Source organism: Acanthopagrus latus, chromosome 8, assembly GCF_904848185.1.
Source record: "Acanthopagrus latus isolate v.2019 chromosome 8, fAcaLat1.1, whole genome shotgun sequence".
NCBI classification, from domain to species: domain Eukaryota; kingdom Metazoa; phylum Chordata; class Actinopteri; order Spariformes; family Sparidae; genus Acanthopagrus; species Acanthopagrus latus.
In genome coordinates, this window is record NC_051046.1 from 16,465,013 (window position 1) to 16,492,238 (window position 27,226).

The following is a 27,226-nucleotide window of genomic DNA, read 5'->3' on the forward strand; positions in this document are numbered from 1 at the left end:
ACCTCAGAACAAATCCCATGTACCTGTGCATACAAACACCACTGAAGACAAACTACTCATTGGGAGATTTTAGTGGGTATAAGAAAACTTGTACATCTTCTGCAGGAGAATGCCACAACATTTTTTTTTGCTGTGAAGTTCCAGAAATTCACCTGATTTGCTCAACCCCTGAGCCACAGCTGAAAAATATTCAGCTCCCATCATGGATACAGATTTTGTTTTAGCCTCTTCGCTTCCACAGTTCCTGCAGTAAGGATTAATTGTTGACCTGCAGTTTGATTGTACTTTGTAACATAACTGCAACTGATATAATGTTTGAAATAAAAATCCAAACACACATTTGCCTCCTTCGGACATGATTTGTTAAAAATCAAGCTGACCTCATTCAAGTTTTCAGTTGGTTTTATTGAAAACGTTATAAAATTATGTGGTGCAGCAGCATATTTCAGTTTAAATGATCTTGAACATGTTCACATTTACACAAACCAAGTTGAAAATGGCTTTTACAGCAAGTTGCAAATTGTCAAGGAGACAATAACAGGGGGCAGACAGTAATTACACATCTACCGCCCTCATGTGGCTGCAAGTGATACTACACCCAAACCCTCAAATGCACCTAAGGAAAAAGTTCCTTATTTGGGCAGAGTGGCGCCAATTAGGTTCCACAGCTCATTATGACCTCAGTTTCCGAATTCACTATTTTGTGATTTCAGAGAATGATGTGCAAATTCATGACTTGGGTTGGTTTAAATCTACTAATGAAAGCATTTCGACCAATCCAAGGCATGGACACAGGTACACAGTGAATCCCCCCAGCCCGCGACTAAAAAGCATCTGTTTGAGAAAGGAAGAGAACAGCAGACTTCATGAACTTTTACCAAGTTCGCAAGCGACGGAATTAGCACAGCACAGGATAACAAGTACAAACTTTGACGTATAAGCTAAACATCGTTTTTAAGGTTTTTAAATTTGCACAGCAGTCGCTGTGTTCAAAAGAAGAGGGTGAAAGTTGCGGCCTGTGTAAGTAACAGAGAATCAGCCTTGCAGAAATGACACACTTCAGTGATTATGGCAAAAGTAAACTGATGCATGATTACAAGACCCTCTCGTTTTGAACAGCAGATTCTGCTGCATTACATTCACAAGAAAGTTACTAAACAGCCCAGTTTATAACAGGATATTTTGGTGCTAGATTCACAGATTTCATCTAGTTGGTAGCATGTAGTCATTGGGACACGATGAGCAACACACAGACAATGATTCTCTGACAGCAGCGACACAGGGACAGAACAAAGACCATGTTAGATTTTCTTTTTCCATGTAAAGCTTATTTTTTTGATATATGAAAAACTATAAGATCTAACCATGCCTGATCATTTTCTTGACTCTTTGTTTAACCGTCCTGTAATCTTGATCTACTAATCATTACAGCTCTTTATTTAACAAATTTGTGATGGAAAAGATGATTCCACGGATTTAAAGTGAGAGACATTCAATTTTATTGAGGCCTCCAGTTTTTTTTACCTTAGTAAATTTGTCTTGGGATGTCTTTGGGACTCTGCTTTAGCTGAAATGAAAAAGGAATCTAGAAAGAGGTGTTGGAGTGGCTGAAATGGGTCTGGGTGGCATTTATGGCTTTAGCAAGAAAAGAGATCTAAGCTTTGGCTTGGTGCATGTGCAATAAGGAAACCTCACGGAGCTGGAAAGGTTGTTTCTCTACCCAAACCAAAACTAAGCCTTCGCCTCCACATCTTGAGATAAGTTTGGTTTTCATTTTTTTTCTCAACCGATTCAGACACAGCAGAACATTTCAATAAAAAATTAAGAGTTAAATACAAAAAAAAATAAAATAAATAAAGATTTGGCATAAAAAGAATCATATTAAATCTTGTTCTGATGTGACTGAACGAGCTATCTGCCTTATTTACAGTCGTGTTGGAGCGGAGCAACATCCAGACATCTGCCACTTGTTACCGTGCTGCTGTGGGTGAACATGTCTCCGCCAGAGAGGAGCACAGCTTCCCGTCGGTGTGGGATTGTCATGAATGTGTTTCATTAGAGTGCTGCAAATTTTCTCAATGCCTCGTTTTTACAATGAGGAACTTGAGTACAATCTAGTGTTCATAATCAATTAACCCTAAAGAAATAACGACAGAGATAACAAAGCATCTACAAAACACACCCAAACTATATCCCATATATCATGTATAATATCAGCAGTTAAATACCTAGAATATGGTACATCTTTTGTTTTTTCTTGTTACTAACTTGTCGTTCTTTTCAAGAACAAAGCATGAGAGGTTTTTTTCCCTCTCTGTGGCGGACTGAGGAAGGATCCCCAGCAGTTACAAGGACCCTGAGGCTCACTGTTCCCAGAAATGAACCCTGAAGTGTAAATTAAAGTCTCCCACATGTACACGATGTATTAGGAGCCTGTGACCAAATCTAAGACTCTAAACTGTCAAAAATGCATTGGAATAATTGGACGAAAAAAAACAGAAAAAAAAAACCCTAACTATTTTTAACAGAAATGTGTCATTACTAACGAAGCTCCATTTTAACCCCTGCTTGGCAATATTGTGGCCAAAACCCCAGGTTTGATACTGAACGGCTCACCTACGAAAAAATCCCAATACTCTCCTTTTTCTCACCTGCACTGGTGTGACTGCGCAACACAGAACGAAGCATATTTACAGTGGCGGACATCTTCCTGATGCTCATCTCTTGTCTTTCCAAAGACAAAGTGCAGCTGAGAAAATGGAAACTGCTGCCAATTATTTGGTCCAGAGTCTATCTACTTCCCTGGTCATCTTTATGCCTTCCTCCTCTACTCTACCTCTCTTTGATTCAGCCTTTTCTCTTTTTATTTTTTTTACCTCATCACCCAACATCCAAAGTAATGTATAAATAATGCAAAAAAAGAAGGTATCCTGTCCTGTGTATACTCTCCCAAATGTTCCTAAGAAATAGTGAGGTAAATCCCTGTAGTAAGACAATAACGAATGAAAACTGCCCCTTCCACCCCTCGCCTTGGTTGAATGACTACTTGGTTTCACATAGGCACAAAAACAATCTACACAGCACATACACGTGTCCATCCGTTTGCCTATACATGCGTCTTTTGAGTCACGATTCTCCTTCAGTCTTCTCATTTTCTCCCACCAAACTTCATCCTTCCCCCTTCCAGCTGCTGCTGCTGACCGACCGGTTACGACTCGTGTCCGCCACCTCAGGACTTCCTCTGCCGCACCGTCTCCGAGCTTCCGTTCAGCTTGCTCCGCCCGGACGGGGTGGATGTGCTGCCGTTGCCCAGGGGACGCTCCCGGTCTGTGGGGACTTCCTGTTTGCGTCGTCGGGTTTCTTTGTAACGCAGTGTGATGTCGCTGTGAGAAGATAGAAGGAAAGTATGCAGGTTATTAATAGGGAGTCAGCTCATTTCTGTAGAGAGCGCCTTTAAATGTCCAATGTAAGGAAACGACTGTTAAGTGAAGATGTAGAGGAGTACAGACATCCTGAGCAGTGTTGTGTTCTGACTTATGCCTCCATCTCCTGTATTGAGGGCCGACAGGTGCTCAACCGCGACCACTAGTGGTGCTCATTATGTCATTTTGGGCCTTGAGGCAATTTCTTCAGAAAATATAAAATATGTAACTGTCATATTTTTCCAATTCTGAGCTTAATACTTATTACAATACTGTGTACTGTATGGGGTAATTGTGTTTTTATACCTCATCAAAACAAGGATCAAAAGGTGACAATTTGCTTGAGTACTCTACAGGTCATGAACAACTGATTCAAATGTCTGATCTGACTACCTCTCCTACATTTGGTGGTTAAAGATATATCATTCCAGGTGATTTGCCATTTATGTGTCTGAAATCAAGACAAGGTGAGTCAGACCTCCTCAATCAGAGAATCCCCACCTCACTTAAAGGTGGAGCACCAAAACTCTTCAACATCTATGGATGTGAAGTGAAACATCCCCACAGTACTCACCTTGGTCTGCTGATGCTAATGCAGTGTATCATATGAGGGGGAGGGACATGAAACACCTGAACCTGTATAACTGGGTCAAACTGTGTCTGTTTGTTTAAAGATGTGTGGACTGATAGAGGGGTTGGCTTTGCAGCTGCAACTTCGACCAACAATGACAATGTTGAGTGTATCTTAAAAACGATTATCAAAGTGCTCATCTATTGGGACAAAGCCAACCCTGTAACCAAACAAAGCTTAAACACACAATCCAGACTATGTATAAATACTCACCCAGGTCTGAGTGACTATTAAACAGCATGCTTTTAGTGTTTGGTGTCTTTGATGCACTGTACAGTAATATGGAGGAGATGCATGAAAAGTGCAAGAGCCGATCTTATTGGCTTTCATCCCATGACAGGTAGTTCAGTTGGAGGAGCCTGCATGCTGACTGACACATAGTGTGTGTGTTTCACTCAGTAAGACCCTTGTGTTCCCAGTCTAACACACCAACATTGTCAGCACAAGCTGGCTGTCTGTCCTCGGTGTTACTTTACTGACAACTGCAACTGAAAATAAAAATGATGTGAAGGAGAAATGACGTATTCACCACAGCAAAACACTAAAAAGTGCCATGCAGGACAAGGATCCACGTGGAGTAATATCTATGACTAATATAGTTGTGGATCCAAACAGTGATGTATAAGAGGAGAAATTACACAAAATACAACACTGTTAATAGGAGGGTATGGACGGGGCAAAGTGCCTCTCTCCTATACCTACCTCACTGGACATGGACATTACTGCTGAGCAAGAGCAGGAGGGAGTAAGGAAGGAGAAAGGGAGGCATGGAGGGGGAGAAAATAGACGAGAAGCTTAACATGCTGGGGCAAGGCTATGCTAAGGTAAGGTCAATCAAACCAAAGGTCATCTTAAATAAATGCTGCATGAAGAAAAGTAAATTCAAATATAGGGATCACACGCACATAAAAAAAAAAAAAAAACAAAAAAAAAAAACATTCATGAAATTGAATTGATTATTTTAATTAAACTGTGCTGCAGCTGAGTACAAATGGCTCAACATCCAGCAGCAGACTAACTGAACTGGTTTGTTATATTCCTCCTATTATTTGAATGTAAGTGCGTTGAAGCTTGCTGTAAAAAAAAAATAGCAATTTTCAACAATGTCTTAATTTCCAGCCTAACCCCATCCCCCCCCTTGGCCCTGCCCGCTTCTTACCGGATAAAGAACCGCCACACAGTCCATGTGGCGATGAGGACAATTCCTAAAAACCAGCACTGCATGACGGAGAAGGGGATGGGCAGCATGATGGTGTTGGGGTCATACTTGACCACAATGAGGAACTCGGTCACTGTGATGGCTGCCACCAACCACGCCTGCTGGCCGAGCTTCTTGTGGAACTTCCTGATGGGAAAATGAAAATAATGGTGTTGTGGAAAAGCAATAAAAGTTTCAGGATGTTTTTACTGTTTTGTGGAGCAGTTTGATGTGGGCTATAATAAGTTGCACCGGACTGGTTTTTTGTTGGGTTCTAGTAGGAGTGTTAGTGTGTGTGTCAACAGGGACCTTACAAATCTCCTCTAAGAAATTACTAAATTAATCTGGCCCTCTCAGAAAGTGTTGTCAATGCAATGCAGTAGTGTTTAAATATTTGTCAGACAAGCAGAAATTTTTGCTCTTGATAGGCAGATGTGATCAGTCAAGTGAATACACTCACTCCCAGAGCTGCTATGTGAGTTTGCCAACAACAACCTCACGTGCAGTGCACACTGGTACACGTGGGCTCCGTGCTGCTGGTCTTTGGTGCAGCAGATCTTAGCACTTAACAGCAAATCTATGTTTTATTGGTCTGTAGAGACAGTTGACACAAGTGGAACGTCTATATACAGAATTTAAATGTCCTTTTATAGGTTGGCTAAAAACACTAATGGGAATTATTTGCACTCTTGGTCAAAAAGAGATTCAATTTCTTGCTGAAACAGTGTTTTTCAAAATGTTGAAAGATTGGGACAAAGTTGCTGGTACTCACGGGTCATCCATGAAGTCATAGATTTCCCTCATGGCTACGCCTCCCACGTTGACAAAAAAGACAAGGCGAAGAAGCACCAGGTAGTGTTCAGGAGGCATCCACAACACGAACTTCAGGTAGAAGGTGTTCAGCTCCGCCAGGAGGAACTGAGAAAGGCGCAGATAAAATAACACCCATTGCAAATCAGTACTTGGAATATAATAAAGTAAAGATAACAGAATAGGAACATTACTCATGCCCTGCGACGATAATGTAAGTATATCTACTCTACATTTGTGGTTGGTGGTTTATATAACACAAACCATTTCTGTTAAAGTATGAAAATGGCTGACACAAATTCATCAACTGAGGAGGAGGGAGGAGGAGAAAGAAGGAAGAAGAAAAAGGAAGAGGAACAACAACAGGAACAACAAGAACTGCATTGTACTGTAATATCATTCTTTGTTGCCACTATGACCCCAAGACCATTCTTTAACATAAAAACAGGATGCTTCTTACCATAAAGATGATGCCTAACACCGCCAGCCAGCGTTGAACAGTTGAAGCAGGCTTCCACTCAAACTTCACCCAACTGTATGGTGTGAACTGGAATGCGATACGCTTTATCTTCCCCCTGGGAGTGACAGATGAATAGATACATTTCTAGCATAACAATGTAGGTATTCCTGTAAATAAAAGAGCAATACAACTGCATTAATTCATGTTAGTACAAAGGTTAAAGAAAAACTTCCGGTGGAGAAGTTAAATTTCATGGTCAACAATGTTACAGACATTTTGAAATGAAGTAAATCCTGCCAATTCTTTTTTGTGTGTGTGTTTAACGCAGCAAGTTTGGAGTCGTACTTGTATGTAGGAATGTTCCACAGGCCCTGCCACTGGTAGGGCTTCATTGACAACCACGCCAGGGTCTTCATGCCACAGTAGATCCCCAGACCGTTACACAACAACACATCCATGATCCACTAGAGAGAGATAAACGTACAAACTTCATTAAAGGGTAACACTTCAACACATCTGTTATCCTTTTGTAAGATTAGATATTTTCTTCAGTCTGTGTGGGTGTGTTCAGTCTGTTCTTGACTGACATCTTTCCAACTCTCCAATTAGTGTTGTTGCAACCTATGGGGCTGCAAGAAAAGTCTTCAAAACTATGGAGTTTAACTATCTGAATGTAAATCCTATGAGGCACAATAACTTAGTGTTTCTTTTTTATAACAGATATTCACACTGTAATCTATATTCACTGTAAATAAGTAACCACCTTCAACTGAGTCTACTTAATATGATTTTACAGTAAACAGTTTATCCCTTGTATAATACTATACAACTACAATTTGTCTGTTTACATTCTATTATGCTACTCTTATTGCTTTCTTAAAGTGTTTACATGATTACCCCTGCTATCACTTCTTCTCCTGCCTGGTTTCCAATTGGTATAATAAATGGCTCTTATCATACACACAAATTACCATTTAATTGTCATCATAAATCTCAATAACAAAAACTGCTTTAATACTGCACCCGCAGGCATGAGGTGCCAGGATATTACAAAATCGCAGCACTTCCTCAACTCTTCATGTAAGACACTGCTCCATATTGTGCTTCTACCAGTCACTGCGCTGCAGAGCAGTGCCTCAGAAGTTCAGTAACCTTTGCACAAGATTGGTGAGGAGTTTACCAGTCTGTCTTGCTGTGCAGCTCGTAAAAAAAAAAAAAAAAAGAACAGGGCCGACTTGCAGCTGCTCATGGGCAGAAACTGCAGGTTTTACTATGACAGTCACAGTAGAAGCACATTTCTAACAGCTTTCTTCCTTGTACTGCAGTTCTCCACAATTATGCCATATTTTGTGCAAGTTTGCAGGTCGTGGTCTGGCCTCACAGTGACTCACATGAATCTCTATCTGATGTGGACAAATTTGAACAAACACACCTGAAGCCACATTGATTGTAAAGGTGTATATTAACTGCAGTCTGCACTCTTTTCATACTTTACATACAATCGGAGAAGCTACCAAGCTCTATTCATTTATTTCACTTTTTTATCCAAATACATGCTCTGGATTTGCTTTCCCTAATAAGTCAATTTCTAAAATAGTGAAGAGTGAAGACTAATGAAAGTCCTTCGGAATTTAAACACAGGTCTTTGTCAGATGAAGTTAGCTTAAAAAAAAATGTGTATAGTAGAGAAAGTTGCGTGGCATGTATCATTTGGTGTCCCTAATCAAAAAAGGAATTGTACTGCATTTACTTGAATAAGCAAACATGTTGGTGCCTCACACTTTTATTTACTTTTTACTCTGCGACTTTACTTTTCTACATCATTACCTTAAGTTGATAATTTGCATGACAATAAACTGAAAGCTAAGAAATGTAATATTTTCCCTGCTCAGGAAGCACCTGATGAATCCTAGGTAAACAAATTAAAGAGCGGTGATATTTGTACATACATGGTCCCACCAGCACTCTGAGAAGTTAGGTAGCTGGTGCTCCAGGCTGTATTCCAGGAACTCAAACATGACACTGATTATCATACACATCCACCAATCCCGAATCATCAGCGTCTGAGGAAGAAAAGAGCAACGGGGGAGTGTGAGTAGGAGGAGGAGAATGGTGTGGAGTGGGAGGAGGTCAGCAAAATACCACAAGAAGAAACATAACATTTTCCATTGCTGCAAATGGAAAAGAGCACACTAGTGCTGAAGAAAGCAGGCTGAGGACCCTGGTTGTCATTCTATAGAGAAAAGACTGATAACATTTTAAAGGATAGATTTTTAAATAAAAATCATTCAATCATCCACCTTTGTATTTATACAGAAATTATACTTCGTATTGAATTTGTGCTCATTCCTAGATAGTGTAAGGGATAGTGAAGGGTGGATTACTTGACACAGTTCAGTTACTCTTTGGAAAAAAGAACAAGATAAAGGATTTCTTTGTTGACAGGAAAGAATAAAATACATTACTGGACAGTAACAGGACAGCTGACAGTCAATTAGTGCACAAAGGTGTATAATTTTCAGTCATGTTCATCCTACTCTCCACCTACCTTGATATACCATCCCAGGAAGTGAGCTGGAACAAAGCCATCCATCTTGTCCTGTAAACGATAGACCGACGTGGATTTAAGATCTCTTCAAAAAAATGTCAAATTCAGTACTAGCACACAATAAACATTTAATATGTAACATCTGTCACACAATCAAGTAAACTTTCATTTTTAAATGTCACTTTGCCAAAAGCTGGTCAACATAAATTTGTATTATCTCTAAAGAAACTGTTAAAAATGTAACAGTTTGGCCAACAACCCAAAGTGTCAGTTTTTGATGAGTTGGGTATGAGACTCAAACATCAACTGCTCTTCAAAATAGGTCCCTTAACTAGACCTGCAACAATTAGTCGATGGACAGAAAATATTTGTAAAAATTTTGATAATCAGTTCATTATTTAAGTCATTTATCAAGCAAAAGTGCCAAAACACTTCTCTAGTTCCAGCTTCTCAAATGTAAGGATTTTAATGTTTTTTTTGTCTTGTATGATAGTTCGGGACATTTGGTGGAATAAATCAAGCTACACAGATACATCAACTCAGGCTTTAAGAAATGGGCATTTTTTCCCTGTTTACCGACATTTTGTAGACCAAAGGATTAATCAAGAATGAAACTTATCATCAGTTGCAGCTCCACTCTTAATTACACCTCTCTATGTCCTAATAAAGTACAACATCTAGTTCACACTGGTATCAACCAGAAATGAGCAGAGTGAGTACTGGGTCACTGAATAGAACAAATCTTGGCTGTGCATCGTAAAGTACAGAAATATAACAGGTCCAAAACCAGTTCTCTGCCATTTGTTGTTACGTTGTTCAATTTCGTTGCATTTATATTGAGTTTTCTCTCGTTGTAATTCACATACAAATAATTTCTTAATATCTGGTCATAACTTGACATTTTAGAAAGATTAATCACATAGACTGGCTGTAATTTAGTAGAAGATGTGGTGGTTTGACCCACTCGGAGACTGTAATCAGGCCAACAGTAGAGACGAGCTTTGGGTCATGGCAGCAGCAGACAGCTTTACCCCAGGGGGTAAAAAGGCTCAGCTCTACTGTCGGCTACAATCTGCACCAGACACAAGCCTCTGGAGCCAGTCAGTGCATGACAACGTTATACTGTATATCTGTGTGAGTGTATGATATAGATATAGAGATATAGAGATATAGAGATAGAGAGAGAGAATGAGAGAGAGAGAATGAGAATGAGAGAGGGAGGGAAGACTATTGTGTGAATGGATGAGGTGATGAAGCAGGGAAAGAGGTTTCCAGTAATTTCACAGTAATGAAGAAGGTTGTGTTCAGACGTGTTTAGACTACCACTCTATTTAAGATCTGGGTCAGTTCCTTACTATTAATGGGACAGCACCAAGTCAGAAAAAATCTTGGAAGGTGGCCTATTATTAACCAGGAGTATGAATGGTAGTGCATCTTCAAACTATGTTTCAAACAAAATGCTGTTGCCCCAATCAAAACTTTCACAGCTGAAAAACAAACGTGTGCAAGTGACACCAAATTAGATAAATATTCTCACCCAGATGTTGTGGAAGGGGTCGGTGGTGTTGCCGGGGTCGTACATGAGGCAGTTTCCTCCATAGTCACGCTCAGGGAGGGGCACCCCGAGCTTGGGGTCAATGTACTTCATGAACTGTCGTCCATCGTGCACCGTCTGGATAACAGGGGTACAGAAGGTACATATGTAATCTAGTATTAGTGCTCACTCTGCCTGAAAGGAGCATTCATGCAAATACAGGTACGATAACTGAAAGGTGCACATGGCAAAGTGACTTTATTATGAATTAGAATCAAGATTTTTTTTGAAACTGCAGTAATAAAAAAAAACAAATAAAAAAAAAAACAACCATGACAATAATTTCTATTAACAATAGAAAAACAGACTTTTACAGTTCTATGAATACGGCAGATATACATCTCTCTACAGTCTGTTTGAATCAATTGTGTTAACTCTCTCCATACAATCTCTTTGTTGCATCTCTATGGCACATTACAGTTTTAATGGAGGCTTTCTACAAGCTGTAAGTTAAATGTTTATTGGATGAGTAAAGAAGGTCGATGGATTAAGTATTTAAACTTTTTCAACAGTGACCCTGATGAAGACACTGTCTGCCAGCTGTGAAGTATTGCTACTTTAAAAGGGTCTGGCAAAACATTTTAATTAAGTCTAGAGAGCGCAATGAGGCTTCCAGGGTTCAAGATGTAGGAGGATAACAGCAGATAAAGTAGCAGAGATTGACTCAACCAAATACATCCCAAATTTCAGCCAGTGTTAAAGTGAAAGTCTCGCCAAAATGCAACTCCAGCTTTTTTTGTGAATGTATATGATTCAATCTTCCATGTGAAAGCATAATTACAACGAAAGAGGCACTTTTAAGATTTATCGTATTTACGCCATTTTTAAAACAGTAAGAAGGCTCGACACAACATGAAACTTTGCTTGTAGTATAATCAGGGTCTCTAAACATGAACATGAGCATTGAGAACATTGTTTGTGTATACAGAGTTTACTAAAAAGAGTTTTTGAACAACTCACATTAGCAGTGGCTTGTTCCGCTAAACACAAACATGGCAGCCAAAAAGTATCGATCTCCGAATCGATCCGAACCTGGAGGACAGTTAAGGTGGAACGCTACTGTCTTCCGGCTACAACTATCCACGCGATATCTCATGTGACTTTTCTGGCTTTTTGAGAGTCAATACTGTTTTCTCGCTAATGAAAAAACAACAAATTATCCGTGCATTTATATGGAACTAAGCATCAAGAGCGATCCACCTTAACTGTCCTCCAGGTACCCACGCGTTCAGAGATCGACACTTCTCACTGGCAGGATGGCGGCGAGCAGAGGAAACATCTGCTAACGTGAGTTGTCCAAAAACCTTATTTTTAGTAAACTCTGTGTACACAAAAAATGTTTTCAATGCTTCATGTGTAGATACCCTGGTGATACTACGAGAAAAGTTTCATGTTGTGTCGAGCCTTCTTAGTGTTTTAAAAATAGCTTTTGATGCTGTTGCTAATTTGCCCCAAGCATTCCCATTAAAAATGAGCTTGACCTGAAAACAAAAATACAGTAAATCTTAAAAGTGCCCCTTTCGTCGTAATTATGCTTTTACACGAATGTTTGACTCATATACATTCACAAAAAAAGCCTAGGTTGCTTTTTGGCGAGAGTTTCACTTTAAATCCTTCTTTAAAATGCCTATAGATGCTTCAACACATTTTTTTCTGGATGTAGCTACTTTAGTTTGCACACAATCCAAGATATAACCAGAGGTCAACATGATCCTCAAGAGAAGAATGTCAGAGGAGATGTACTGCTCATTCTGGGCCATGTCACCAAAACAGTCGAGAAGACATCCCATGGTTTTCACATTTGATAATGAATATTCTTACATAAGTATTTCTCATCCACCCACCTGGAACAGGATGAAGATGAGGAACAGCTCGTAGACGACGGTGACACAAAGCCAGAATCGCCAGTAAGCTACAGGGAAAGAAAGTGAGTGTGAGAGTTGAAGCAACAAATCACGGTGTGTCACTTCCACAAATTCAAAATTGTTGGATGACATCTGGGAATTACTATGGTTCAAGTTGTTGAAGAGGACAGATCAAAGATTATGTACATGTTACAAAATTTAGAGTAGAACAGAGCGATGCTTTAGTCTGGACATTTCTCTATTGCTTCCCTCACTTACAAGAATTTCCCTCTCGACACTCCATGAAGAATTTTAATGCAAGTTTATGTCATGTCAGCTTCTATTTTCCTGCCATGATCTTGACATTTAGTCTTTTCACTGATGCACTTAACAGGCATGAAAACAGGTCAGGGGTGAAAAAGGTGAGAAGGATACGATCCCTCTTGGGGAGTCCGTGGGAAAAGGAAGAAAATTTTGTGTATTTCATATTTAAAAGCATCAATCTGAGAGAAAAATCAAGCAGAATTACAAGACAGTATGAACGTATAATAAAGTATATATCTATACATGGTCACATTATGCTATATAAGAAATGAGACTGACAACTTCTCTCACGACATGTGCAACAGCCCAACTTTAATAGCGCAATCTGCCGCAGAATGAAATAAGCAAGCCCTTAAAGAACGTGTTTTGACAAGATGAATACGGGTTTTAAAAAAAGTCGCTGTCTCTCTGCTTGGAAGAAAGGTGCTGGCTACACTGTGTGTTGATGCTATGACCTGCACCTTCTTCTTGTGCACTTCTGTGTGCCTGCAGTGTTGATGGCCGTTTTTATACTGAGCAATGAGCCGCCAATTTGGCCGTCCTTTTTGCGGCTAGGTCCCCGGATTTAGACAGAGGGCAGTATATTGGAGGTCTGTTCTGGTCCGCCAATTTGACACCTTGAGGGGTACACTTTCTTTCTGCCTCCATTGCTAACTAAATCCGAGACGTCAATGGGCCACTGCGTGAGATGCGCAGAGGTGTCAATGACGTGCACTGTTGTGCGACCCATAGCAGGGGAGTTTTAAAACCAGGAAACAGCTGATCACAGCAGTCAGTCCATCAATTCATCTGCGGATATCAAGATTTTGAAGACAAATTTGTTGTCTGTCTGACAGACAATGCAACTTACTTTACGTTCAACCTCCAGTCCGTCCCCTCACCTCAGCATCATCGACACGTCTTGAAAATGAGTTGTAAAGATGTTTGAAAAGTTTTTATCGAATTCCAGGCTCCCCTCAGGCACACAAATTCGCAGTTCAGTCTCTTGTATACCTCCATGTCCCGCCCATACCCCCCCCCCCCCCAAAAAAAAACATTTTCTCATCGGATCTACACGATTCACGTCGGTCACCTATTTTGGTTTCAAAACAGCGAATTTCACTGAAAGGTGAGTGATTTTCATGCCTGACTTAATATCCAGACCAACACATAATGAATAAATGGCTTAAGAATCACATCATGACTGGACATAATGAGCTGCTAGGGATCAGTGATTTTAATATTTCCCTAAATCATATTAAAATGTACTAGTTCATAAAACATAAATTATAGCGTGTTTTCTCTTTTCTATTACCAAGGATAGAGAGAAATTTAGTAATGATTGAGTGCTACATTCAGAGGGATTGCTAGAGATAATCTGGTTTCCATTAAAACGTTTTCTGAGGAAGTCACATGGAAGGACTGATGGTGGCTGTGGTAAAAGCCTGAAGCCCAAACACAAAAAGGATTAGATTCAACTGTTTCTGTTACTGTCATTTCTTGTGTGCAAGATCAGTTTGCTGTGAAACTCCCAGCAAACCCACATAGAGTTGAGGTTTGTAAATCTCAAAATCCCTCTGGGTCTTTTCCAAGGACATAAACCTGTGGAGATTCAACTGATCTGCATCAAGGCACATGAGAACTTAACCCACCTGGCTGGCTCAACAGGTCACAGAGAATGACAGTCGTTTATTACACACTCGCACACAAAAACCCCTTGTCTTTTCAATGCACAAAAGGAGGGGGCAAGAAGGCACAAGTAATGTAACAACAGCAGCCTGAATTCTTGCTCGGCCACTTCATGCCTCTAAACCACCCACAACATTCAGTGTGCGTTGCCATGAAACCTCCACACCCTGCTACCTTCCTTCCTCCCTTTCCCTCTGGAGTTAGTTGGAAACATGTTGTGTGAGAGATGAGTGTTGCGCATGAATGACCTTGTGAAAACCCTACTTCTAAAATTATTTTCAGAGGTGCATTGTGTTTGTACACAGTGTCGCAGTTAGGCTAATGTCCTCAGCCAAACTAAAAGCGCTTCAACATACAATAAACTATCACCACCTAAAAATCCTGATAAACCCTTAAAAGTAATCTTTGATAATTGCTGGCCTTGCTGATCTTATCAAAGGCAACAATACAAGCAACAATAAGCTTAAACTTAAAGTAAGAAAAAAAAACACTATTGACTATTCTATAACCATTAATCCGCATACATTTCACAAATAACTAATTGTTGTCTGTAAAATGATCAAAATTGTGAGAAACGCTCATTACAATTTCCTTGACTGAAATGATTACTCAGTAATGAAATTTGGCAATTACTTTTCTTTCCATCAATGAATCTTTGGCAATCTCACAATACAATTCCATTCTCAATTCGATTATCAACTGAATGAAAAGGAGGCACCATTTTAAGTCTTTTGCTCCAGTAGACTTGTGCCAAACCAGTGAAACACTAACAGAAATTCAGATAAACAATCTGTAGCTTTTTTTTATTTTAAAAAGGTAACAGCATTTATTTATTAATGAATTAATTTGAAAGCATGCATGCTTGTATGTGGATATAAGTGCTCTGCTTTGTTACACAGTAAGTCCAGCAGGAAGAGCAGCCTCTCTGCTGCTTATCATTGTGCAAGACCTGACATCGCCACAAAGTCTGTCAACCTTGTTGCTGCTGCACGCTGCTCCACTTGGTCAATTCTACCTTTTTTGTTCTGTCAACATCACGCTCTTAATTAACATTTAGAAAATCAATTTTTGACATTTGCAAATCGATTTTGAATCCTGGGAGATAATACTCTCGATTCTTATGTGAGTACATTTTTTTTACCCACACCTATACCACAGTTTCTTCTTTTACAATGATTTTCACAGTATTAATAAATGTAATCAAAATCACTGGGTGCACCTCAGTTATGTTGATTATCATTATGAAAGTTAGGTGCACCAGTGCAACCAGTGTAACGAGCTTGTCTTGAGCCCTAAAATTGTCTCTGTCCTTTCCCTTGCAGCTTTCCTTCAGACACACCAGCTATAACACAAGCTCCCAGTTCTTCATCTAATCCCAACTGATGGTTTTAAAGTAGAAATGGAAACAAACACCTGCATCAATGGTGTCCTGTTATACTATTCAGCTACTGAATAATTGACAGAATTCCCCCAGGGCCATGGTTTAATACCATGTACTATCTTTAGTAACTATCTTTAGCAGTTAGTGTTGAGTTACTGCAATCAACACCACAGTCCTTCAGATATTACTGCTATAAGCCAGGAAAAACTTCAATGACATATGATAAACATGTTCACCTGAGCTGGACTTGTTTGTGTTTATTTTTTTCCTCTGGGGGATTTTGTTGGACCTTATCCATGCCAGGAAACCACCACACCTGCTTTCAACAGAATTCTTCATTCACTCATGATGTCTTCCTTATTTTGACAATTACATTTAGCAATCCATCATTTGTATTGATTCCCAGCACTCAGAGGATCTTCTTTTCATATTAGACATGAGATTCTCAAATGTTGCTATTGATCGAATTAGTGGTGAGATACACTTACCTCTAAACATGGGGATACACAATGTGCCATTAAAAAGTCAGGCTCAACACCTGGGCTTTATCTGATAATAGCATGCTATTTGAACAGCCTAAGGCTCCCATCAATTCCTGTAATGGGAGATCTATCTTCAATATCTCTGTTTGTAAACAAGTGCTTTTAAAAAACTTAGGTTTAGAAGTTGTTCATAGATGTCTTTTAATCTTTTTGCTTATCTGAAAGCTGTAACAGGGCACATATTTTGGAGTGGAGTGAACAGCTCTGCAAAAGTTCAACCTGCTCAAACAACTGGGAAAAGGTGTTCTCTTCTTACCTGGATGTGGTCTAGTGAAGGGTCCATCTTTAGCTTGTGTCACTCCAAAACAGAGGAACACCAGGATGCTCGCCACAATCCCTCTACAGGACCACAATAAGAAAAAGACAAATACTAAGCAAATTTATGTTACACTTAGGACAGATCCCGCTATTGATTCATGTGTTGGCTCTTGAGCATCACCACCATTACTTCAATCTCAATAAATATCATTAACACCCCTGAATGTGACAAGTGCTTGAGTAGCTAATTAAACCCAGCAGGAACTACAGTGGCCCTCAGTAGAGCGCATAACTCCGCCAAGGCACTCTCTGACTCTCATACACAGCTGATTTTGTTCATCAAGTTTGATAGATTATTCCATAAGAAAGTAATGCTCAAGAAAGTAATCCAAAAAATTGCTGTGCAAATCTGATCCTCTATCCAAATCTACACCAAAACTTAATGGTGTTAATTCTGGGCAGAAACACATCCTGCATCACAGTTTTGGTGGAAATGTATTCCGTAGTTCAGTAGCAAACTAACAAAAAGACAAGGATGAAAACATAAGCTCCTTGGTGGATTTAATTACCTGCCAATTTAAGATTTAATTTTTCAAACTTATAATTGATTTGATTACTTGCCTTGTAATCAGAAGATGTGTATCATTTAATAAAAGCAGAAACACACAACACTTTAAAAGTGGATTTTTAGACATAAAAACAAATACAAGGCTGCAGAGAGATATGTGGGGGAGCTGCTCATCATCTCCTCAACCAGGCAGATCGCTCTTTCTTCAAGCAGTTACTGGTAGTGCTTTTGGTAGCATGCCACAGAATGTAATCAAAACGTGAGAATTTAATAATAACTTTAGTTATAGGAAGTCTAGTTTTATAATTTTAGGAAAATTAAAGTCACAGCACAGACTTGAAAAGAAGCCTTATCAAACCCTGGTCTAACTAGACTGATTTCTTAGCCAAAGCACTGAAAAGTGAAATCCTTTGCTGTACTGTGCATTGTATATTTACACAATGGTTTACAAATAGGTGACACTACAGAAATGGTGTCTTGTCTACTCCAACCTACAACCCATATTTTTTTCTGTCGACTGAAAACCAACTGAATCCAAGCTGTTCTAGGAAACCTGTGATGGTTGTTGTCTGAACATAGGTACAAAGGGCTGGGAGGGGAAAATAATGGGCAATAATTTAATATAGCATAAATATGGAGGCCTGTCTCAGCTGCTGCTTGGCCCTGCTGCTGTCAGGTAGTTGCCTTTCATGGCTGCTGTGTTGGGACATGAAACCCAGGCGACCAGGCGCGGCTGTTGCTGTGAACTTAAAATGAACAGGAAAGGCTTAGCAACCGGGCGCTCAATGGTACTTTAGCCTGTGCTTGCCAGTAAGTGTGGGAGCATGAGTATGTGATTGAGTGTTTAATTAAGCTATTGTGTGTAGGTGGGAAAGTGAGGGTATTTGATTCAGTGTGTTGCAATGAGGCTGATCGATTAGTCCAATGTTTAAAAGTATTGTGAGAGGATGAGTGTATCCAACAGTGTGTGAATGAGTACATGACTGAGATTCGGACTGTGTGTACTCCGCTGCCAGGAAGAAGCTCCAGGGTCTTTATCCAGATGAGCCGGACTGCGCTGACTACAGCAAATCCTATTAAGACCCGTCCCACAAGCCCTAACACACACCAGTAGACACACAAACACAACGTACAATCACTCAATCTCTCTGTCACACACTCGCACATAATTTATGCAGCGTGCTTGTGAGTGACCCGCCTCATATTATTCCAATTAAACCACCAAACACAATTAACTAATTAAAATATGAAAGCAGTTCCTCTTTGTAAGATTAAGGAATTCATTTCTGTTCTTACAGTTTACATGAGGAATTTGACAAAGCGGGCCTTTTCCTGTACTAAGCAAGACTCCCGTCGCTTGCCAGAGCCAAATAGTGAGCTGATAGAACAGAGAGGAGCTCATTGACAAAGAAGATAAAGTCTTGTCAGTCCCAAGCATGCAAATCAGAGTCAGTTCTAAAAGTTAGTATCTCTGTTGTATGTTTATGTTAACCTGTTTGTGAGATGTTACAATAGCACTCTGAAAAAGGAGCACTGCACATTTGAAAGAAGAGAATAGTGTAAAAAGCAAAAATAGGTTCAAACCGATGTCATTCAAGGTGCTTTATCATTACCTTACAAGGCCGCTGGATCTGCGAGATTGCAAGATCATGAGAATCAACCTCCTATGAGGAACTACAAGCAGCTAATTAGGTATGATTACATGGACATTATTTACATAATTTAAATGTTTTTGATAAAATATGCAATTTCACATAATTTGGGATGATCATAAGGTTGGTGTACAACATTTTGGAAACAATAGAGAAGACAATACACAAACACACAAAAAGCTGGAAAATCATTCCACTTAGTGTTCAACTTTGACACAAAAATTGCAAACAAATTGCGACACATTTAGGAGTTGGTGGAATAGAGAGAAACCAGTTAGTCCAAAGGCTGTGTAATAAAACTTTGCTCTGATTAATTAGAGGCCAGCAGAGCTTTTTTCTTCATATCCAATTTGTCAAAGTATAAATCAGTAAAATCCACCAAAGATAGACATGGAAGGTGCTGTCTGACCTCTAGAGTGCCACATTGTTTTCTTAGGGCCATGACACATCGACAAACTAGTGGGAGATAAAAACAACTTTTGCACCATCTCTATTTGCCCGTGTCTCTGCAAATAAGATGCACCTGAACACACCGCAAAGGTTACAGCCAACAGCCAACTAGCTTGTGTGTTCTGTACCTTCGTCTGCATTCATCATTCAAAGAAGGAAGCCAGAAGATTCAGGATGCAGATATACAAATTATTCTAAAGCAGCATTTGCTTATCATTTTCACACCATTCACTATGTATGGATGCTTCTGATAAAGAAATGTTCTGATAAAAAGCTGCAAATAACTCTGGTGAAAAGACAGATTTGCACTAAATGGCTGAACTCATATATACTATACTAAAAGGCTGAAGAGGCTTTCCCTGTCTTTCTCAATTTATCTTCTTGTGCAATGATTTGGGCAGCTGAACAGCCACTCAGAGTGATTCCTCTCACTGATGGGCTCTACCTCAGGTTCAACATGCTTAGTCTGCCGAAAAAGCCGCCAACAAGCCATTAGATGACTGTCGGCCTGGTGGGTGAGGGGCATTACACGTTTTGTGTGAAATGAAGTACAGTAAGTAGTCACCACCAAGGCTGGGTACTTACAAGAGAAATCACGCCTCAGTCTATCTGAATGTCTCTATGTAACATCCTAGGTTGCATATTTTTTCTGTGTTAAAAGGCCAAAGCAACCAACATATATGATGCCAAAAATTGCAATCTAATCACTAGCTGAACTGGTATTCCTGCTCTTCCTTTTCATGGTTGTCAGGGTATCCTTTTGATGCAAAGTTACATCTAGCTATGCATGTGGACTTGAAAGAGGGCCAGCCAGCTTCAAGGTGATTGCTACTGAAGAAGAAAGTGACCCAAATTGAAATGGTGAAGGCTGCACCTCATCAATGTAGCTGTATGGCTTCATGACAAATGGGGATAAAGGTGAAATAAACTGTGGTGCTCATTGCCTGGTTTTGTTATGTGACCTCTTTAGCAGGCTTTGAATGGCAATGTGACATGACACACAAAAGATCCACAAACAAAACATGCCACTGGACACAGAGCAGCAGATGCAGAAACAGTTATGGTGAATGTCTGATTATAAAGGACAAAATCAGAACAAAGCTGGACATTTAAAAGCTAAAATTAGAATAAACGTTGAACTAATTAGTAATGCCTTTTTCACAAGATAAACTGCTGTCAAAATGGTCATTATAATGTAATAATCATTTATGATTTTTATATTACACATATCATTATATTATTATAATATAACATTCATTTTAAATGATTATTATAATAAAATGTTATAATATAATAATAATTTATGATATTACATTATAAATATTATTATATTATAAGAAAATAATCATCATTTCCAATTGATTATTTTAATTTAATATTATAATACATTAATCATTTTGGCAGCAATTTATCTTGTGAAAAACGCATCACTAATAAGTAGAGACTACTGGTTCTCCACTGGTTCCTGCGGGGTTTAAGCTTTGAGGAGGAAGTGACGAGTTCAGTCTACTGACCTCTTAGTGTTGTAAGCCGTGTCCTGCGGGGTCTCTTCCAACAGTGTGACGTAGACGAGAGCACAGGTCAGAATGAACAGCACTGTCACAGTATGGGCTCGCCTGCAGAGAAAGAGAGGCATATTAATAACATCTGTGAAGAGGAAAATTTAATGAATGCCACTGGAGGATTGACAGAAAATCCACTGATGCTATTTGACGCCACAAGACAATACAGTTAATGTAATGTAATATGAGCTGAGAACACTGTTGTAATTATTCAACAGAGTGTCTTAATAAAGCTTGTGCTTGATGAAAAGTCTCTAGTAATCAGAAGAAAATAGAGTGAAGGGACAGGAGATGAGATAAAACAGATGTATACGGGGAAACTGGGTTACTTCAGCTGAAAATAGTACAAAAAGGTACAGAAAACAAACAAAAACAAAAATAAACAGACACAATGACGTATGACTTTTCTGAGTAAGTTTAAAATTTATTTTATTTACTTTCTCTGGGGTGAAAGAAGTCAAAAATAACTTTTGCATCAATTTTCTGTTAACATACCTGACTGTGGTCTGACAATTCTCTGCAGGTTTGTATTTTTTGAAGACCACAATGTTGGCCACATGCTCATATCTCCCATATCACCCGACAGCAAAGGAAGCAAACCTTGGCCTTTTGTCGGATGACAGATACACACCACAGTGGTCCAGACACATATCCATGCTATCTGTGGATTTATCTCACCACATGGGCCAAAGTTTCATTCATCCACTTACTGATAGGAGCCACAAGAACATACTCTACCCAATAGATAACCCAGGGAATTCTCAATAAGGAGGAGCTAACAGGACTTACCACATGAATGATATTTAGAGAGGACATCATCGGAAGAGAATTAATAGAAAGAGATTGTTTATAGTGAGAGCATTTGCAGAGACAGCTAACACTTTAATTGTATTCTTGAGATGCTCAGATTGACTGGCTATTCAAATTGTCCAATATTTATTATCGTTCGGGATGTCCCACAGGCTTTCCACGGGCCCAGTGAAGCACTTTTAAATGCTGTACCTTTTGTCAATCCTGTGTTTGATTGCTCGCAGTACCTCAGCTGTCAAAAACACTCCATCGAGCTCAGTTAAAGCAAAACACAACTGTGTGCGAGTGACCTGCGAATGAACTGTGAGGCTCCCTGAGGACTAAATAAACAGCAGCCAGCAGCCTCAATTAACCCAGTGATATGATGTTCATCATTTTGTATTGCAAAGAATTCTGCTTCGGCTAAAGAAAATCACAGAGTAATTTTCCTTGAATTTTAGCAACATGATGAAGGTGCAAAATGGCTGCTGAACTTCAAAGTGCTTCTTTTGTCAAACCAGCAGCCTAAAACCTACAGGAAAGCATGCAATCCTTACACTTAAAGAGGCTGGAAGCAGCAAATGTTTGACATTTTGTCTCGATAAATGATGACTGAAACAATCAATCCGATTATCGAATAAGACAAGGTCTTAAAGTTGAAGCTAAACGGTAAAACTAGGCAGTGCTGATCATATATGAATCAAGAACATGTTCCTGCAATGCCTTTTTCTCACCTAAAATGTTTTCAGAAACATGGTGTAAGGTTTACCTATAACAGAAATTTGTTACCAATCAGCCACCACAGTGTTTTAAAATGAACAAACCAAAACCAAGCATCTCCCAACTCGCAATACGTCACACATCAGCAACCGTGTCTATCGGCCCGGTGGCCGTGGTGCATTCTGTTTGTAGTAGGTTTTCTACCTTTTTGAGCAAAGGCAAATACCTGCCTTTTTCATATTTTTTTCTTGTCATGCAACATCAATTTCAAAAACATATTGCGTTTTTCTATTGCATTAAACACTATCTTTCAGTGGTTGAATACTTATTGACTATTGCAATAAGGCAATGGTTTGGAAAAGCATATTTTGTATTGAGGCCAGTAGTGGCATCTGTCAAGCATCTGTGCCAGCCCTTTGATTCAGAATCTGAGTCACAGCGACAGTACTCCAAGTCTCCCTGTTCTACCTGCTTATCCAACCTGTTTGGCAAGAGACACAGGAGAAGGCCTGGTTTCTCCCTTGCCTGACAACCACATAACAACACTAGGAGTGAAAAGACACACTGGAAATGCCAGGCTGGTGCAACTCTGAGGCAAGCCAAGAAATAAATTTACCACCAGAGCACCTAGATACAACCAACTACTGGTTGAGGACAGTTCAAGGACCAACATGCATAAATAGTCTAATGTTGTCCTGACACTGAGTGAAGGGTTGAAATAGGCCAGACAAATACAGTTTGTGACTGTACTGACCTTAAGAAAAGGATGTTGATGGAGCATGCTCAACTGTCAGTTTGATGCATTTGAACCAAGCGGCCTCTGGTTTCCATGATCTCAATTTGTTACAGATCACAGGTTCACTGGCCTTGCGCCTGTTGGACAAAATCCTGTGATGAGCTCTAGTTTCTCTCTAGTGGTGTTACTTAGAGCCCTAACTTAAAGAGTTCATTCTTGGAAAACATTCTAAAATAAAACCCCAAGACATCTTCCTGAGTCAAAATGCACAAAGCATTCTCAGATGTCTGTAAGGACTGAAATGTGTGGGCAGTATTTCTATTTAGGGAAAAATTAAAAGTGGTGTGCCAGCATAAAATGTGGTTCATCCGGCTGAGTTCTATATTAGGTCTTTGCAAACTATTCCTCTTTTCTCAGAAAAAGAGAAACACTTCCCCCAATTTAACTCTGTCCTAATAAGGCAGGTCGCATGGCATATGCTTACCATCCTTGACAGCCAGAGACAGCTTTTTGGCATATCTCTTGGGAGATACCCAACCACACAGCCAAAAAGAAACACAGGCAAGAAAGTTTTTCACTGTCACTTCCTGTATTTCACCACTGACGTGTGGTTCATCTGACTCCCAATAACTATACTATTCTTGTGTCAGCTCTTAAAAATTGTCAACTCATGGTTTAATTTGTGGTAATGGAATCAGCACAATACATAAAAAACATTCCATGTGTTTTGCCAGTTTTTGGACTTGTTCTCAGTGGGTTTCAGCATGCAACATTAGCTTGGAAATATCGATATTATATGGTTATCCTGATATGTGACTATATCGTCTTAGATTTTAGATATCGTATGATAAGTGTTGTCTTCGCCTTGTTTAAAGGCTGCATTACAGAAAAGTGATGCATTTTCTGAACTGAACAGACTGTTCTACTAGTTCTAATACTTGTCTTTACCCAGATTACTGCTGATTACTGATCAGAAATCTCATTGTGTTGATATCTGAAGCATCTATGAAGTGCTTATGAAGTGATTTAAAATATCAAGATATTTATTATGTATCACCATATAGAACAAATAAAAACATTTCAACATCATTTTAAGGCCCTATCCATATATATCCAAGATGGCATATGATTCGCAAGGGCCATGTTTCCAAGTTGACCATAAGGTTAACAGCTACCACACCACTTTTCATTATCAGTTCTCCATTATAACAAACTAGAAGTGCCAACCAAACAATTACATTACATAAGAGGCTGCACTAACCAGAGCTGTTTACATTGTGACTTGTTATCTGTACATAAACAAATGTAAAACTAATGCAGTATAATACAACAACCCTGCATTAAACCCTATCTTCATGTGAGTAATAATATGATGAAACTGATTTGGAGTTGTGTTAATTTAACTGTGCTAAGCTGTGGTTTACAGTGCTGTCAAATGACACTGCAGGAGTCATGAGCGTTTATGGGCTCCAGCTCCACATGGCCCATGACGGAAACATGACATAAGGGTGGATGTGCTAAGTATCGCCTTTTTCTGGCTCGATGCTGAGACATATGTTGAAGTTTCAGACGACGGAACTAGATCGGCACTGGAACATCAGCTGACATCTAGTTTGAAAGACACACTTAAGTAAATCACATAAGACAGTAACCACTGTAACACTGTTACTGGCCTCACTGCTGCTTTCTACTGTTCCCCTTTTTCCAGCAAAAACAGGAAGGCAAACTTGTCTAATGGCAATGGGAAAAGAGTAAATTGCCTTTGTTCAGTGAGTTTACCTTTATCTTAAAAAAAAACAAAAAAAAACAAAACACCTGCATATAAACCATTAATTCTGTTTAAGAAATGAGACTAGAAATCCTTAAACATACTGCATACTTCAAAAGACAAAGGGATCTTAGCATCTTAGTTCCTATTAATGCTATGAGTATTGAAATAACAGGAAACCTGGATGTCAAGGTTGTTACACAGTAATGAGAAATCCTCATTAAGGTTTCTCTCCGGGAGGAACACTCCTCTGCTGCCAAAGATATTGGATGGCTTAGCAGATTCTTACTGCCCCTTGCTTTACACACAAAGCAGAGATGAAACACACATTCACTGAGTCAGGTTTGAATATTCCTGGAGCGACAGGTTGAAGGGTCTTGGCGGCTATACATTGTAGGAGGCGGCAGAGGAGAATGTCACTCTTCCAGACTAGCTTCACGCCCTTACATCATAACACCCGCATCATTCACGTCACTGGGCCTTGTCAGTGTGTGTGTGTGTGTGTGTGTGTGTGTGTGTTTGAGTGTAGACAGAACTCACTCCTCCAGTTTACCGCATTGACAAAATATGCGTCTTGTCTTCAAGTCTGTTGTGGATCCCTTTCTGCTGAAGGCGCAGGCTTGGATATTAGCTACTGCCTTGTCATCAACAAGCGGTGATGTGTAATGAAAGCATCAGTGACAGCCTGGCAAATATTAGTGGGACACCTTTCAGGCTGACACCTTATGGAGTAAGCCTTTTGATTCCTCTCCATCTTTATGCATTAGCAGAATTTCACCAACGCAGTTGAGCTCGACTTCATGCTTGGTATTCAAATCGTTCATTATTCTAAAGATTCGGAATAAGTATTTGCTGTGATTAATGGAGGTCATGGGCATGTCTTTCAGTTCACCTTGAAACCCATAACACACCCAGCTGACACTACACACATGCCTTATCATGCACTTTCTATGTACATGTCACAAATAAAATCTTGATTTTCTGGTAGTCACAAATGAAAACAACACCATCACTTCAGCTGCTGCAGCATGCAGTATCTGACAATCGCATGGTTGACATTGCAGGGAAGCACTCACCAGAAAAAGGTGTTGGTTCCGTCGTCATAGACCTCACACTCAGTGTTTCTCCGGTACAGGCTCTCCCTGGAGGTCTGCTTCATCACACCGCCTTTGATTTGTGGGCTCTGACTTGGACAGCCCGGCTCGATCGAGCCGTTGTTGACCTGCTCGGCGGCGGCTGCGGCTGTGGCGCACTTGCCGGTTGCGTTGATCGCGGCCACGCTGCTCTTTTTCGACTCGGGCTTGGTCATGGCTTCATCCAGCCGTTTCGCCGCTCTCGGTGCCTTTAGTCGATCCTTTTTGCGGTTTGATTATCCCTCGACTCTGCTCCCGTGTACTGTCATCCGCGTCAGCCCCACCCAAGTGACTGTCAGCATCCTGGGGTGGTCGAAGGAATGAACGTTACTTCTTAGCTAAGAGGAGACTAACCTGAAAGTCACGTCCTGCGGTTGTTATAGCTCCCGGACACCACCAAGCACAGCACGGCACTGCACACTACAGACATGCATGTAAGGACGTCTCGCCAAGACTTCCGATGACATTGCCTACTTATGTATCTAGAAAAACAAGCGTGGCAAGCCTGTTAGTGTGAGCAATGGCGAACACTTTCGGACAGAGCCACAGCACGGGTATTTAATTGATGGCGTCCAGGTTGTAAACAAATCACAGCGGCTTCACCGCCATGGGTACGAGGCTTTGATGTCATGCAGGCTGTTGGCTAACCGCGTTAGCTATTAAGCAGCAGGCTATTTTTGACTATTTGACCTTGCTAACGAGGCTAAAGTTAACTGTCAAGCTTGTTAACAATTAACCGACGTAAAACCACCATTACGAAAGCCACTGCTTCACCTTATATATGACAGAGTGTGCCTTACGTTAGCTATAGGGAGATGTTTCTTTTTAATTTAAGCTAACGTTACTTACCAGTTGAATTTACGGGATTACTGACTGAAGACGGGATGAGTTCAGGAGAGGCTAACGCTACATCAGTACGGGCGTTTGAAATCCGTTTCGTTGGTAGAAAGACGAGAACACAATTTAGCAGCAAACTGTGTTACACTCCGCCTCTACTATACCAACAAAAAGGCAAACCGCTCCAGACCATAGACCGTGGGTTACACTCCAGACATATCACATGGGCATGGAGTCGGCTTGGTGATCAAGCTAGCATAGGCAACAACACTGCATCCGTTACAGAGATCATCACAATAAAGTAAGCCCTCCGAGTCATACGTTACAATGC

At 40.0% G+C, this 27,226-nt stretch overlaps 1 protein-coding gene across 1 annotated transcript; it reads right to left on the reverse strand.

Moving 5' to 3' along the window:
• Positions 1-384: 384 nt before the first annotated feature.
• Positions 385-27,172, reverse strand: ptdss2 (phosphatidylserine synthase 2). The gene is made up of 13 exons (XM_037108307.1): positions 26,908-27,172; positions 26,002-26,361; positions 20,865-20,966; positions 16,679-16,761; positions 12,508-12,575; positions 10,607-10,741; positions 9,070-9,120; positions 8,471-8,584; positions 6,867-6,985; positions 6,522-6,636; positions 6,024-6,169; positions 5,213-5,398; positions 385-3,383 (listed from the first exon to the last, which is right to left on the reverse strand). Exons 2-13 carry the CDS (start codon positions 26,232-26,234, stop codon positions 3,230-3,232), a joined length of 1,506 nt encoding a protein of 501 aa, XP_036964202.1. The 5' UTR covers positions 26,235-26,361; positions 26,908-27,172; the 3' UTR covers positions 385-3,229.
• Positions 27,173-27,226: the final 54 nt, after the last annotated feature.

Bases quoted from the DNA above. Each gene is read 5' to 3' on its own strand.
- ptdss2 (XM_037108307.1), bottom strand. From the start codon at position 26,234: ATGACCAAGCCCGAGTCGAAAAAGAGCAGCGTGGCCGCGATCAACGCA. The intron at 6,986-8,470 runs GTATGTACAAAT...ATCTCTCTCTAG, and splicing joins CAGAGTGCTGGTGGGACCAT to TGGATCATGGATGTGTTGTT. The intron at 6,637-6,866 runs GTACGACTCCAA...TGTCACTCCCAG, and splicing joins TGGAACATTCCTACATACAA to GGGGAAGATAAAGCGTATCG.